The 13,793-nt window shown below is 46.0% G+C and overlaps 1 protein-coding gene across 1 annotated transcript in view; it reads right to left on the bottom strand.

The window, feature by feature from the left end:
• The window catches only part of MYBBP1A (MYB binding protein 1a), a 59,712-nt gene that overhangs the window by 14,126 nt on the left and 31,793 nt on the right, over positions 1-13,793 (bottom strand). Inside the window, exon 24 of the mRNA XM_084493578.1 lies at positions 616-729. Coding sequence (XP_084349704.1) covers positions 616-729 — 114 coding nt within the window. The remainder of the gene's footprint in view (positions 1-615; positions 730-13,793) is intronic.

The raw sequence follows: 13,793 nt of genomic DNA, 5'->3' as shown, positions 1-13,793 counted from the left end.
CACCCAGAAGCTGTCTTCAGGTACAATCCACGCCTGCCACTGCATCAGGAGCCCTGCAATTTCTGTATCACTGTTTGTTTTTTCTATACATGCACTGCTTGCCGATGTATGTAAAGGTTTCCCTGGTAAATAATTTCAGCAAATGCGTCTGGTCCAGAAGGTCTGCAATGCACCAGGAGCCAGAAGTCTAACAAACCTCAGCTCTCTATTTGTCCTTGAATTTTATTCAAATACAGAACCTCCATAAGACTTTGTGAAATTAAGTCAGTGTTCACAATACCTTTCATTTCAAAACTTATTTTTAAAGCAACCTAAAATTGACCCGAGTGTATCCCCTAAATCTCTGTTCCTCCACTTCTTGGCTCCATACACAAGCACTAAGCTGTACCAGGCACCTTGTTGTGCTCTGCAAAAACACATCTTGTGCTCTGCAAAAAAAATAGCAGTGCTACAAGAATGCCGTAATCCCCGTGAACACCACTCAGACCTGGGGGGAGCAGGCACAACCCCACGGGAGCACAGCCTCAGACTCCATCTCCGAGGCCACGCTCCACTCCAGCGAAAGCAGCGTCCTGCAGGTGCTCCCCGTACACTGAACACGTTGAAGCTTGTTACCTCCGACACTTGGCTGATGCTCTCTCTGATCAATTCCTCCCACTCCTCCTCGGTCATGGAGAGCTTCAGCTCACGAAGCGGCAGAACCTTCTGGAGAAGCAGGCAGGCCTGGGCCTGAAAGAGAAAGGGAAGAGAAGGCGTGAAACTGCGCGCTCTCTAGGGAAGGTGTTAGCAATGCAAATACCCCACTGAAGCAAACAACTTAGCCCAGCAGCTGGGGAACGCTGTGTTACAGACACTGCATTTATCATTGCCCTGTTAGAAAGCAGCCTCTAGACCCTGACGGAGCCAGTCCTCAGCAGAGAGGGTCGTGATTGCTGGTTGAACACACGGATTTAGAAGCGGAGGTCAAAGGGGTGGGAAGGGATCATGCTGCTCCTGGATTCGGGCGCTGCTATCCGAAACATGCTTTCATATCTGGTTTGAGCACACTGATTTAGTCCCCACAAGTCTTCAGGCAGCTCTTTGCGTGACTCTACCCTTTCCTGTGCCCTGACAAACGCGGTAGGCACAAATAAACAAAAATAAAAGCTGGCAGATCAGCAAACGCTGCTTTCCAAAGGAACCCCAGATGGAAGCTGCTGTTCGAGCAGCACTCAGCCTTGCCCTGCAGTCAGGCTCACTCAGTAAGCCTGGAAGTTAACACAGCAATGAGAAAGGGCAGCCAGTGGAAAACCAACAGTAATCTGCAATCTTCTCACCTGTCCTTTCCTGTTCCAGCATCCCCCTTGTAAGGTTCTTAGGTACAAGATTAATTCAGCAATGGACAAAAGCAAATGACAGAAACACAGAGAATACTCTAATGAGGATTAGTGCAAATAGTTTAGAGGATTTAAAGGGAATGTTTTCCTAACAGCATGGAGTTAGTGAGCAAATTCTATCCACATACAAAGACAAATTACTGCCTCTAGCTGCCACCATGCAGACCAAAATCGAATGCAGGTATAAATACCAAAAATCATTGGGAATTGTATCAAGAATTAATCCTGTCCAAAGGAAGCAAGGGCTGCCCTTTTTTAAGCATACACCGCAGCTGAACCCACCCCTACAGACAACAACCGAGCTGAATTTGTGAAATTCTTTATCAAAGATGCCCTTGAGATCAAAAGTCTAAGAGATCTCAAGAAAAAAAAAATAGACTGGTGATACCAAACCTGGCCTGCAGATACCCCATAGACACAAAGGAAGGAACCTGAAAACCATACAGCAGGGGGCTAGAAACTGGCCACGTGGTACCCACACTTTGGAGCATTTGTAGGGAACTCTTTGTTAAACAACTCAAGGTGAGGGAAGAGAAGAAATCTCTAGATTTTCTGAGAGCATTAAGACCATCCAGTGTTGTAGGTGGTCAAACCCCCAGCCTGAAGGGCTCAGGAAGGTCTGTGCGCCCCATCCAGCACACTCCAGGCTCCTGTGATGGAGGGTTATGTGTTTCTCAATGCCCAATTATCCCACAGGCACCCAGAGCAGCTTTCTGTATTAAAGGATCTGCCGGAGAGACAAGACATCAAACACAAGGCCCCCACCAGAAAATTCCAGTGCTTGTGTTTGTGTTACACCAGAGCAATGTCACACAGCGATGTGAGCTTACCTCCAGCTTGCACCAGTGTGGCCAACGTACAAAATTATCCAACTAGAGCAAGCTTTCACCAACAAACTACTTCTGTTCATTACTTGGGGGAGAACAGAAGGGAGAAACCAACAAGACTACGTCAAGAGATTTATGTTGATTTAATGAGAGAGGGAGAGCCCTAATGCCATGTTCGAGGCAGGCGAGCTTACAAATTCCTTGTAATTATGGGGAGGCTGCGTCCTACAGAACAAATTATGGCATGTCTGCATGCATGTACCAAATGTAGTGGAAAGTCACTTTGGTGCAATTACAGCGAGAACGTGACCCTCGCAGTAAATGAAAGGCCATAATTCATTCTGAAGGGCTCAGGCAGGGTCATAAACCTCAAGGCACCATCTCTTCGGCAATTACAAAAGCATTCACACTGCAAATGGGGGAAAAGCACAGAGAGGGGGCCTCTTAAGCAACCCTGGTGGTATTACAGGATTTACTCAAGAGATGAGCAGAGGACCAGAGGCACAAGGAAGCACACCAGTCAGCAGTGGCAAGAGCGCTGCAGTGAGGAAAAGAGCTGGAAAGGAATCAAAGCCATCCAAAAGAACGAGGAGCTCTGCAGACCTGAGGTTCAATGGATGGACTGACAGAGAGACCCTAAACAAGACCTGCTTCTTGGTCAGCACTACGCTTGACAATGACTTAAAAAGAAAGGAAGAAACCCGCTGCACATCCATCCCTTTTGTGTCACAGGCTGGGAAGTCAAAATACCCAGGCATCTGAGCACCCTGGCTGGTGCTATCCATCTTTAGCAGTTTTGTCACGCTCCCAGCTTTCATACCTCCAACCCCTATATTAGATTAAAGCAAAGAGAAAATAAGTTTTGATTTCCATGTAATTAAAACATTGCTATTGCTGTACTCAACGCACTCCTGTGTTTCATGATTGTTTCTTTAACCCAGTGATAATTTAGTATCAAGCGTGAACAACTTTCCTCATTTGAAAGAGTAATAGTGAAATAAGAGATCTGCTTGTTGGTTGAAATAAAATTGGGCTTAAGAACATCTCGGTTGGAGAGCAGACGTGACACTAATAATTATAATGTCCTACGCTGGAGTTTAAGGTGATCGTATTTATCGCACACTCGGTGACTCCTCTGATCTCAGATGCAGTTATTAACGTGCAGCTCTCACACAGCCTATTTTTCCAGAGCAAACTGCGCAGTTAAATAGAGGAAGTTAAAGCACTGGGAGAAGAGCTGACTCGAGTGGAGTCAGCCAGAAGGCTCAGGGGCAGAACCAAAACTAAAATCCAGTTCTTCAACCCAGCAGGAAAGAGCACGGCCCACTCCTCCCACCGATGCTATCCCATTTCTGCAAGTTCAAGCCAGAACAGGAGAGGCACCGATATCCCTCTTTAGAGAGAGGCACATCCACTGCACTTTGCTCCCAGCACTGATCAGCACCTGAAGAAGGATCCTAGATGCCACCAGGAGATTGCTTAACCAGTAAATGCTCTCAGGGAAACCATCTAGCAAGCAGGACCATGAAGCTGCCACATCATCTTGGAAAATAACAGCCTTCAGCCGTGGCCTTTCAGCAACAAACTCATCCGATGTGCTGTCAGGGCTCCCCCCCGAGAAATGCCGAACCACTGGCTGAAAGGTCAGGGAACAGCTCCCTGCAGAACAGTCAGGGAGTCACAAAAAAGGTTTTTTTTGCAGGAGTCACAAAAAGGGTTTTAAACGCTCAAAAAGATTCGCTTTCACGAGCTCCAGGAGCTTCTCCTGAAAACAAGTGCTTTATCACCTAACGTAAGCGGGGCTAGGAGTAGAGGTGCTATGCAGAAATAAGGAAGGACCCAAAGTGACCTGGATTCCCAGATCCCTTGAAATCACAAAGAAGCAGCTCTCTCTTTGCAGTTCACCTCCTTTATCTTCCCTAAAAAAACAGACACAATGCAGCCGAAAGGAGATACATTAGGGATGTGAACTTCCACGCATTTGGAAGTGAATGTTCACTTCTCACCTCCCACCTGCTTCCAAGGTTTCCAGACACCACATGCCATTTCACCTCAGCATCACGCTAGCCTGCTTTTTGGGAGCCCAGCTACTCAATGTTTTCCAAGAATGAGGCCGTTCAGAGGATTTTTCAAGCCATCTCCCAGACTAAGCCTCTTCCCATTGCTAGTCACTTCTGCAAACCAGCTGCTGTTACTTGGTGGCGCCCTGTGACAGTGCGCGTAATCCAGAAAGATCCTTCAGAAACAAAAAATTGCCACAAAATCTACCCATTTTCTGTTCTGTGAAACAGAGGGTTTAGTGTGTGTGCACAAATGCAAGAAAAACGTGCACAGGAAAACTGCATTCATGCAAGATGTTTCCATTCATGTGTATTAAAAAAAAATAGCATTTTACCAGCTTGTGCTCAAGGACACAAGCCCTCTCCTGGCTGAGCAGCAGTAAAGAAAAACCATTCCCTCTATACACATCACACCCGGATCCCTGTCTACTTTCTTACAGCTTTCTCGGAAACAGTTAGGACCTGTCCAGGTGCCCACTAGAAGAGGCACTGATCCTACACAAAGCAGCAATTCCTGACTCCTCACCAAGGCTTCTGAAGAGCAAGACCACACGCAGAACACATTAGGAGGAGCCAAGCCACTCCAGCGGTACAAACCCTCAGCATCAGAGCATTATTAACCCCTGTCATTTCTCAGAGTCCATCCTTTACCCTTAATATGTTCATGATGTGTCTTTTACACGCGATGCAGGCACCAGCTGCACACATTTTACCATCATGTCACAGACCAGCAGCAATTTGAATTGGGTTTGGCAATTTTGGAAGCTGCCACAACAACACTGTTACCAGGAATCTCAAAGAGGCTTCTCTGCATTTTCTCAGTGCCAAATCAAGCCTGCTGTGTTTACGACAGCCCTGCAAAGGAGCCAAGTGTCATCAGCACTTCACAAGCGGACAGAAATAGCAGAACACCCAAGGGTCCCAGCTACCAAACTCCGGTCCAGTTCAGAAGAGAAAGCTCCCACCACCACCAAGCACAGCCTCTGAAATGAGAATGTGTGAGAATATTCCCAGGCAGTGACAGCTTTTTATTAAGGAGGGAGAAGAATGCTGCAGCCCAGCCATGCCCTAGGAGCCGCTCGGTTGCCTACTCAGAGCATTTACTCCTTAAGTTCAGTAAAAACAAAACAAAACAAAGGCCATAAAATAGTACAAAAAATAAATACAAGTGAATTCTGTTCAAGCAAGGATAGTAGATACATACATACACTCCCACATATATCTATCAACCATATAACTAAATGAGGCAGAAAGGCTCATTATCAGTCCACGTGGGAGAAGAGAACAAACAATAACTAACTGTAGTGCTGACCCTGTGGTTTTCTGGCAGTTTTGTTTATTTCTTTCTTATCCAGAATGACTACACAAAATGCCATTCAGTATCAATGGTCAAGATTTCTCTCTGAGACAGTAAACGTGCTCCCTGCAGTAACTGAGATGTGCTGCTAATTGCCAGATGTGCTCACCTCCCTGTTTTGGAAGCTAAAAAGGAGAGCAGGCTGGCTGGGTTACACAACCTACCTTTACCCTTTTCAGTAAAGGACAAGACATGCAGCCCGACTGCTTTAAATGGCAAGCAACGGATTAACCCCTGCCAATTCAGCCACTGTCTTCTTATTGAAGCTTTCTTATTGAGAACCTAGCACGGGGTAGCCATGTAGGTCGAACAGCAGCTCTCCTCGGTCTCCGTCCTGCTGAGCTGGGTGGAGGGGAATGGACCGAGATGTCTTTGATTCACTGCAGTTGTGGAAGAGAAAAGCCACAGAGAAACAAGCCTTTGTGGCGATTATGTCTGTAATGTTGAAGAGACAAAGGCACGACCTAAATTCATGTTAAAAAAAATAACACACCACTGTTAATAGGAAGACACTCGATTCTTATGCAATGAGAAATGCTTTTCTCAGTCCCACGTGTTTTAGGATGCCGGCTGGAGGTGGCTTTGTGAGTGAGTGAAAAAAGGTATCACACAAACACATTCCCATGAGAAAAGACACTGAAACCAGCAGTCACCCACTGCCATCAGCAGAGGAGCAAGAACAGGAGGGTGTGCTCACCCTGCAGCACCCCAAAGGGGGTCTGAGGGCTCACGTTTGGCAGCTGATCCCAAAGCAGCCTGCAGGGGAAAGCTGATTAACCTTCCAAGCTCCCTTGGGTACTTCCCGCTTAGAGAAGAGAGACACCAAGTTAGCTGGCTGGCCCGGAGCACGTAGCAGGACAGTAAGAGTCTCCTGACCCAGGACGGTCCCTGAGCTGCAGCAGTCCTCCCTACACGTTTTAACAGACGTGGTGGGAAGTTTAAATGCTTACCAAAGACACAAAGATGCATTTTCCCCACCCATCATTTTTTTTTAAGGGGCACAGTTTTATCAACATGAAGTATGCCACCAGCCTGACAAGTGCTTCTCTTTCCCTTTTTATGTATATAGAAATAAATAAAGGGAATATAAATACACACACACAGAGAACCTTAGAAAATGACAAGTTTTTGCAACTCAAACTTATTTTTAGGACTGAAGAAGCATCAGGAGCTTTAGTGCTATCATCATTTCACTGCTCTTGGAAGTCCAGGAGACAAAAATATACAGGTGGCATCACACCACACAGGCTACTGGCATTTCAGAGCACTGGTATCTCCCCTCTGGCATACACACGACAGCAGCAAGGCTGCTGGATAACCTGACCTGCCAGCACATTTGATTCAGTGAAGGAATACATTATAAAACAGCAGCTCGCAGTATGTAATCCTCAGCATTAAGACTATTCTCCAACCACAGGGATATGGCAAAAAAATAAATGCACTTCTGAAAATTCTCACCTACCAAGGCCTGTGAGACCGCAATCACATGGATCACACGCTGCATTAGCAACAAATGCTACCAGGAAAGCTGGGCTAAAAAAACATATGCCAAGAATATGGGAAATTCTAAACGAGCCTTTTTTTTTGAATTGTAAAAAATAGTCAAACTATGAAATAAATTCCTAGGCTATGTGCCATTTGTTGCGTGTTAAAAAACAAGAAAACACAGCACGCTGCAGCTAACAGGTCTCCTGGTTATAGGAGAGTAACTTGTCATTTATTACTACAGGGCAGGGCGTCCAGAGCACCACAGCAGAAGTCTCTTCCAATTACTGTCACAGCTTTTATGAAAAGAAAACTAACAGCATGCAAAGCCACGAAGCAAGTGCTAATCTACCCCCATTTCTACTCCTACGGTTCCCCTATTTTTGTGTTTACGTTGGGTGTGGGATGGAGAGAACGGCTCCAACAGCACAGCACTGAGTTTTGAAAGGGCTTGCTTTCATTCCTCTGCCACATTTGCTCTTTGCATTTTACCATTTATGAGCCTGTAAGCTACAGATCTATTTGATAACAGTTTGGCAGGCAGAACCCAAGTTAGGAACACCCCAGAAAGTTATTCAAAAGGACAAATTATGAGAGTTAAAGGAGAAAAACCTTTAAAAGAGATGAGCATGGTGCTCCCTGCTCCGTACAGCAGGTTTGCAGCAGGCAGTGCAGAAGCAAGAGCAGTTCCATACATATTGCGAGGTATACTCAAGCTTGCTGTCGTACCTTGACACATTATAAACAGAATTATAAAAGATTCGGATAACCCACTGAGCCCTGCAAAGCTGTGGACATGAAGGAAGTGTCATGACCAGTATTTAATGGAGGAATTTAACTTGTGACTTAACTTAAAAGCCTGGACTTTCACACAGCCCGTTGACCTCAAAAGGATCAAACTGCAAATTCTCTGGGGAAGACAAGAGGAGGGGGAAAAAAAGGACTCTCTCCCTTTCCTAAGTTAAGGACAAACAAAACAAGTATCCTCCAAGAGCACTAACCAGTATTCTCACTGAAGAAGCATCAAATGCCAAACATTTACTTAAAACATACAAAGGCTTTAGGCATAGCAAAAGAAAACCAGAGACAACTAAGAAAGCTCTAGTTTCCCTCAGTCCCCAAGCTGTAACTGCAGCACTCTGCACGTGGCACACGCAGACGTGTTTCATGTGTTTCAGTTGCAAGGGGACGAGAAGATAAGGCAAAGCCCTGACTGTGGCTTTAAAAAGCTATTTTTGAGAACAAACATTAATGTTAAACAGCCACAGCACTGCCGGAACGATGCACATAAAAGCAGTGGGGCTGAGGTTCCCAGCTAGCAGCTAGCTGCAAGGTTTCAGAGTGCAAAGCACTGGCCCCTTCTTGGATAAAAGGGACTTGGTACAGCATGGCTGATGTGTTCGGATGTGCCAACTGCCCATGCAAGGACACATGAGCATCTCCACAACCCTTTCTTGGTTTAAAAATATGCTGAACAGTCAACCTCCCAAGGCAGCCTCGTAAATTGGACATCTACCTCTACCTCAAACCTATCCTGATGCCCTTTCTGGTGCTGAGCACCACACTGTCAGCAGGAGAAATCCTGTGCAGAGCTCCTGCCTGCAGGGCCTGTGCAGGGCCTATGAAGCTGGTGAAGGTTCTGGAACACAAATCCTGTGAGGGGCGGCTGAGGGAACTGGGGGTGTTTGGTCTGGGGAAGGGGAGGCTCAGGGGAGGCCTCATTGCTCTCTGCAACTCCCTGAAAGGAAAGTGTGGGGAGCTGGGGGTCGGCCTCTCCTCACAGGTAACCAGTGATAGGACCAGAGGGAATGGCCTCAAGTTGTGCCAGGGGAGGTTCAGGTTGGAAATGAGGAGACATTTCTGCTCAGAAAGAGCAGTCAGGCACTGGGACGGGTTGCCCAGGGAGGTGGTGGAGTCACCGTCCCTGGGGGTGTTCAAGGGAAGGTTGGACGTGGTGCTTGGGGACATGGTTTAGTGGGTGATGGTGGTGGTAGGGGGATGGTTGGACCAGATGATCTTGGAGGCCTTTTCCAACCTTAATGATTCTGTGTGCAGAGCAGGCCCAGTGACAGCCCCCACAGGCCAGCCGTGTTATCCGGGACTGCCCAGGCTCCTGGGGCCTTCCAGCAGTCACAGCCAGCTCATGCTGGCCCGGAAAGACCACAGAAATCTATCCTGCACAATCATCTTGCTCAGAAGCTGAATTCAATATTCCCTGCTACAACCCAGTGCCTCCAGACTAATCAATCAGCTCTTTCAAGACATTCCCTTGGCCGGCCTTGCCAAGGCCCAATATTGCTGTCGGTGACAGGGGAACGTGAGCAGGATCCAACGTGGCAGGCACCGAAGTCGTCTCACCAGACACCAGTTTCCTGGCCTGTAAACCTGCCCTCCTGCCTCCAGGCATGGCCAAGGCAGAATAATGAAATAGAAGCAAACACAGAGCAAAATCCCCTGCCCACCAGCCCCTGCCCTTGCTCCCACACCCTCCCTGTGCACCCAACACCCCCTGCAATGCTCTGGACCGGGAAGGAATTTCCTCCTCACCCTCCCTCGCTCTGGCCTTGCCAAAAAAACAGCAAAGAGGAGATTTACAAACCCAAGAACAAGATTTTCCAGCCAAAAAGTGATCACAACAAATGGTATTTTACAGTTTAAATTAAGTTCCTGTGACAAATGGATGAGAAAAAGTTTGCAAGGCTAGTTAATTACAATATGTAAAGCATTTATGTGGCATCTAAATCATATTTTACAACCTTGGATGACAGAGGCAATCTTACTCAGTGTACTCCCACCAAACATCCTAGCTCATCAGGCTCTTGCAGTTTTCGGTGTTTTAGAATAAACCATTCTGCACTGCAAACCAGTTTCATCCCAAGTAGACTGCACCTGTTCCTCTCTCCTAGTAAAAAAGCAGATTTCCACAGATACAGCAGGATACTTTCCATCCAGGAAGCTTTAAATAACTCACAACAGCTTGCATATTAGCACGTTTAAAAATAATTGTCACACATGAGACACATTTTGCTCATCTACCAGATGTAGATTATCTGTTAAGGCCTTCTTGAGCGCAAGAAATTATCAATGAGCTTTGTTTTTTCGTGCCTCATTTTTAATGATAACTTTTATTTCTTAACCCTTGAAACAGCCAACATCCTTCTCTCTAGCCAACTTCTAAACAAGCTAAGCAGTAGTTTGCAAATGCAAGGCGTTGTTGTGTCCTTACGGCAGCTGGAACATATGGCCCCAGTAATTCCCAGTGCAGGCCAGCCTTCCTGTTACTACCTCCAGCTCATGGGGAAACAGAAAATGGCAAAGGAATCGCCGGCTTATCACCTGCTAGGTGGAGCAGTAAGTCTCCTCCTCAGAAGCTGAACTGGGTCTCACCTCCAGGAAAGGAGCTCGTCACCAGGGACTGAGAGGTGCTGGAAATCTCTTGCCAAAATGAAAGTAAGGGAAAACCAAATGCACAGGCTGTTGGTGCTACACTCAGATCTTCATCCCTGCTTTGGAAGTTCTGCTTTTGACTTTGAGGTTTCACTACCTTGCTTGCTGAGAAAGAATAAAAACTCCCTGGAAGACAGCAACTGAGACAACACCGACTGTGAAGAAATCCCATCACTCTACCCCTCCTGCTGACTCCCCACCTCCTCTTTTTAATTTTTATTATCCTTCACACCCTTCTTCACCCACAGCTCAGATGTCCTGCTTTAAGCAGCAGAAAGGAGAAGTCAAGAAATCTATACAAGTCCATGACTATTCCCAAGGCTCTGAGCAGCAGCTGTCGCATCGATCAGACGGGCTGTTAACTTCATTCTGCTGCTACCAAGCGCTTGTCTACACTACAGAAAGTTTTATCACATTAGCTATGCTGGCATATCCTCCTCCTTCACAGCATGGAAGCAGCTATTCCAAGACACAAGCACTTTAAACCACCACCACTCAATCTGGCCGAAAACACGGGATGAGCTAAACCCCACAGAAACCACTTTATGCAATACAGCTGCACCTACACTTACCGTTAGGTCAGCCTGAGCCCTACAGGTAAGAACAGCAGAAAGCCGAGGACTGGCACTCAGGATGCTGAAGAAGCCTGCCTGCAGAGCTGGGAATATGTGCAGGGTTCACGTCCATACAGGTTTCTTCATGCCCTAAAACATCATTACTTAATTTGTTTAAGCAAGGACTCTGCAAATCATCGGCAAGTGTGCTCTCTGCTGCAGGAGGAGGGGATTTTTTCCACGCTTGGTTCCTCTACAAGCAGTGCTTTGGAGGATGCTCTTGTCAGGGTAAAAGCCTAATGAGAGGAACCCACTTCCAAGAACCTGCTCGGGACTAGAGTTGCAATGGGGCATTTGTGCTCGTTTCAGCCTGCTGCTTGTTTCAGCACCATTCTGCTGGCAGCCAGGACAGAAGAAAAGAACAAATAAAAATAAAAGCTCCCTCCCACATTCACCACAATCTAGCATGAACTAGTGACAGAAATAAGACGTTACCAGATTTTAAAGGCAATAAAGATGAGGCAGTACACGTGGGGAAAAGATCTGGCACTGCAATTTTTCAGAGGCTATCTGCTTGCTAAATGCTGTGCTGCACTGGCAGGCTTTCTGCCTGAGATGAAGGGTCTGGAGGACATTCAGGCAGTCAAAACCAAGAACATGCCGTGTAACACATCGAGCTCGTGGGCCAGGCCTGGCTGAAGGCAGTAGACACCAGCTTTGATTGTTTCATTCAGACACAGCCAGTGAACATTCAGGGCTGGGAAAGACATTATATACCTGTGCTCTTTTTTTGTTACCAGAGGCCAACTGGCAGCCCCTCAGGGGGCTGCGATCCATACGGACCGATCCATATATCGGTCTGCTGCTTTGGTGGACGCAGAGATTCATTTCTCCCCGGGGTAGCTACTTACCATATATCAGAAGGGCCAATCAGTCTTAATGTTTCCCTCAAAAAAAAGTCAATACCTTATTATCCTAAATTCTTGGAAAATAAAAAGATGCCATAATTAAGTGAGCTGCATGAGAACACAAGATAAATCGGTAGCAGAATGCAGATTAGCATCCATGAGCAGTGATGTTTTCTTGCTCTATCCATAATGCCCAATTACAGGAATATAACTCTGGTGAGGAATGTTGGTACCACTGGATGTACTGAGATCACAAGAGGAAAGAACACCAATGGACCCTGGGCAATGCATCCAAGCCTCTCCCTTCCCGCTTCAAAACAACAACAAAAAAAAGAGTAAAAAATATAAATAATAATAATAAAAATCTGGAAATATGCACCTTTCCCTCTCCACTTCCAAATACAATTCTCTCCAAAATTAAAAACAAAGTCACACTTAAAAAAAAAAAAAAAAAAAAAGATAATAATGATTTGGTTTCTTGGTATGGCCCTGTTTATTCTGGAGCATTTCCACTTTGCTTTTACAAGCTCCTCGCTCTAAACACCAGAGGAAAAAAAAAAAACAACCTTTTGTAAAGAAATGAAAGCAAAGATTCTCACAGAACATCCCAGTAGCTAAGGCTCAAAGAACAGTGCCAAAGATGAGACAACTCTTGGAGAATCAGTACTGGGGGCACCGTCCTTTCTCTCGACATCTTCTTCAAAAATACCCCTTCCCCAAAACTTTCATTTTGTCAGTGTGGATTATACCCACATACACACGGGATTCTCAAACACCAAGAGGCTGCACTGACACCTCAAGTTACTTGCATGCATTTGTAAGACCAAAACCAAAATTGCTCCTGCCAGTTCCCTGACCTGGCTGCTCCTCCCAACACTTCCGAAGCCAGATGTCTCCTCTGCACAACAAAGCCAATTTTCCTCAATTCAGGAGGGACACGCAATAGGATTTTCTTTAGGCTATTCAAAAGGCAGCTATTGCATAATGCAGCCTATTTAAGGAGATTTTGTTAAAGTCAAATTTAATAATTTAGGAGATTTAAGAGCAGTATGTGTTTGAAAAAAGCTCAAATTGCCTAGGCACTGTGTGTCTTTTAGCTGCAGTCCCTGATTCACCAGACCAGACTTAATGTTGCAGGGATGAAGGTTATCATCTTTTGAGAACATTTATCAGCAAATAATAAGAAATTAGAATTCCAAGTCACTCAAATGTCAACTACTGAAGTTTAGCTTTCAAACAGTAAAAAAAAAAAGTACACATCAGTAAAATTGTTAGCTTGGAACACCGAAATAAACAGCATTGCTAAGCAAAAAAAAAAAAAAAAGTTGGAAATTGCACTGGGCTGAGCTTTGTAGATTCACCGATCCGGCCACTTGCCAGCGTTATCTTTTCAATTTGCAGAATCCACAGAGAGAAGCATCGTGATGTGACAGAGTGCACATTGTCCCAGGGGAAAGAAGCATGGTTCGAGTCCCTGTTCTGCTCGGGGGTTGCTGAGAAATCCTGCCAGGAGATCCTCATTCTTTCCTGCAGGGAAATCTTTACTCCTCTCTAATGCTTTAACTTTTGCAAAGTGACCTTTCAATGCAGGCTAAGGGAAAGCAGAAACAAGCAGACAAACCCCATCCCTCCCCTATCCCCAAACAGCAACAGAGGGACCCACCACTTTCTATGGGGGCTCGTAAGCACGTCCTTGTCAGCGAACACTGCTCAGGTTGGCATTTGGTTTTGCACTGCAGAAGCCCTCATCCTTCACCACCTGCCAACAAAACTCCCCCC

The sequence above is a fragment of the Aythya ferina genome, assembly GCF_964211825.1.
Source record: "Aythya ferina genome assembly, chromosome: 19".
Taxonomy (NCBI): domain Eukaryota; kingdom Metazoa; phylum Chordata; class Aves; order Anseriformes; family Anatidae; genus Aythya; species Aythya ferina.
Note: the sequence above shows the minus strand (reverse complement) of the source record. Positions and strands in the feature narration are given on the sequence as shown.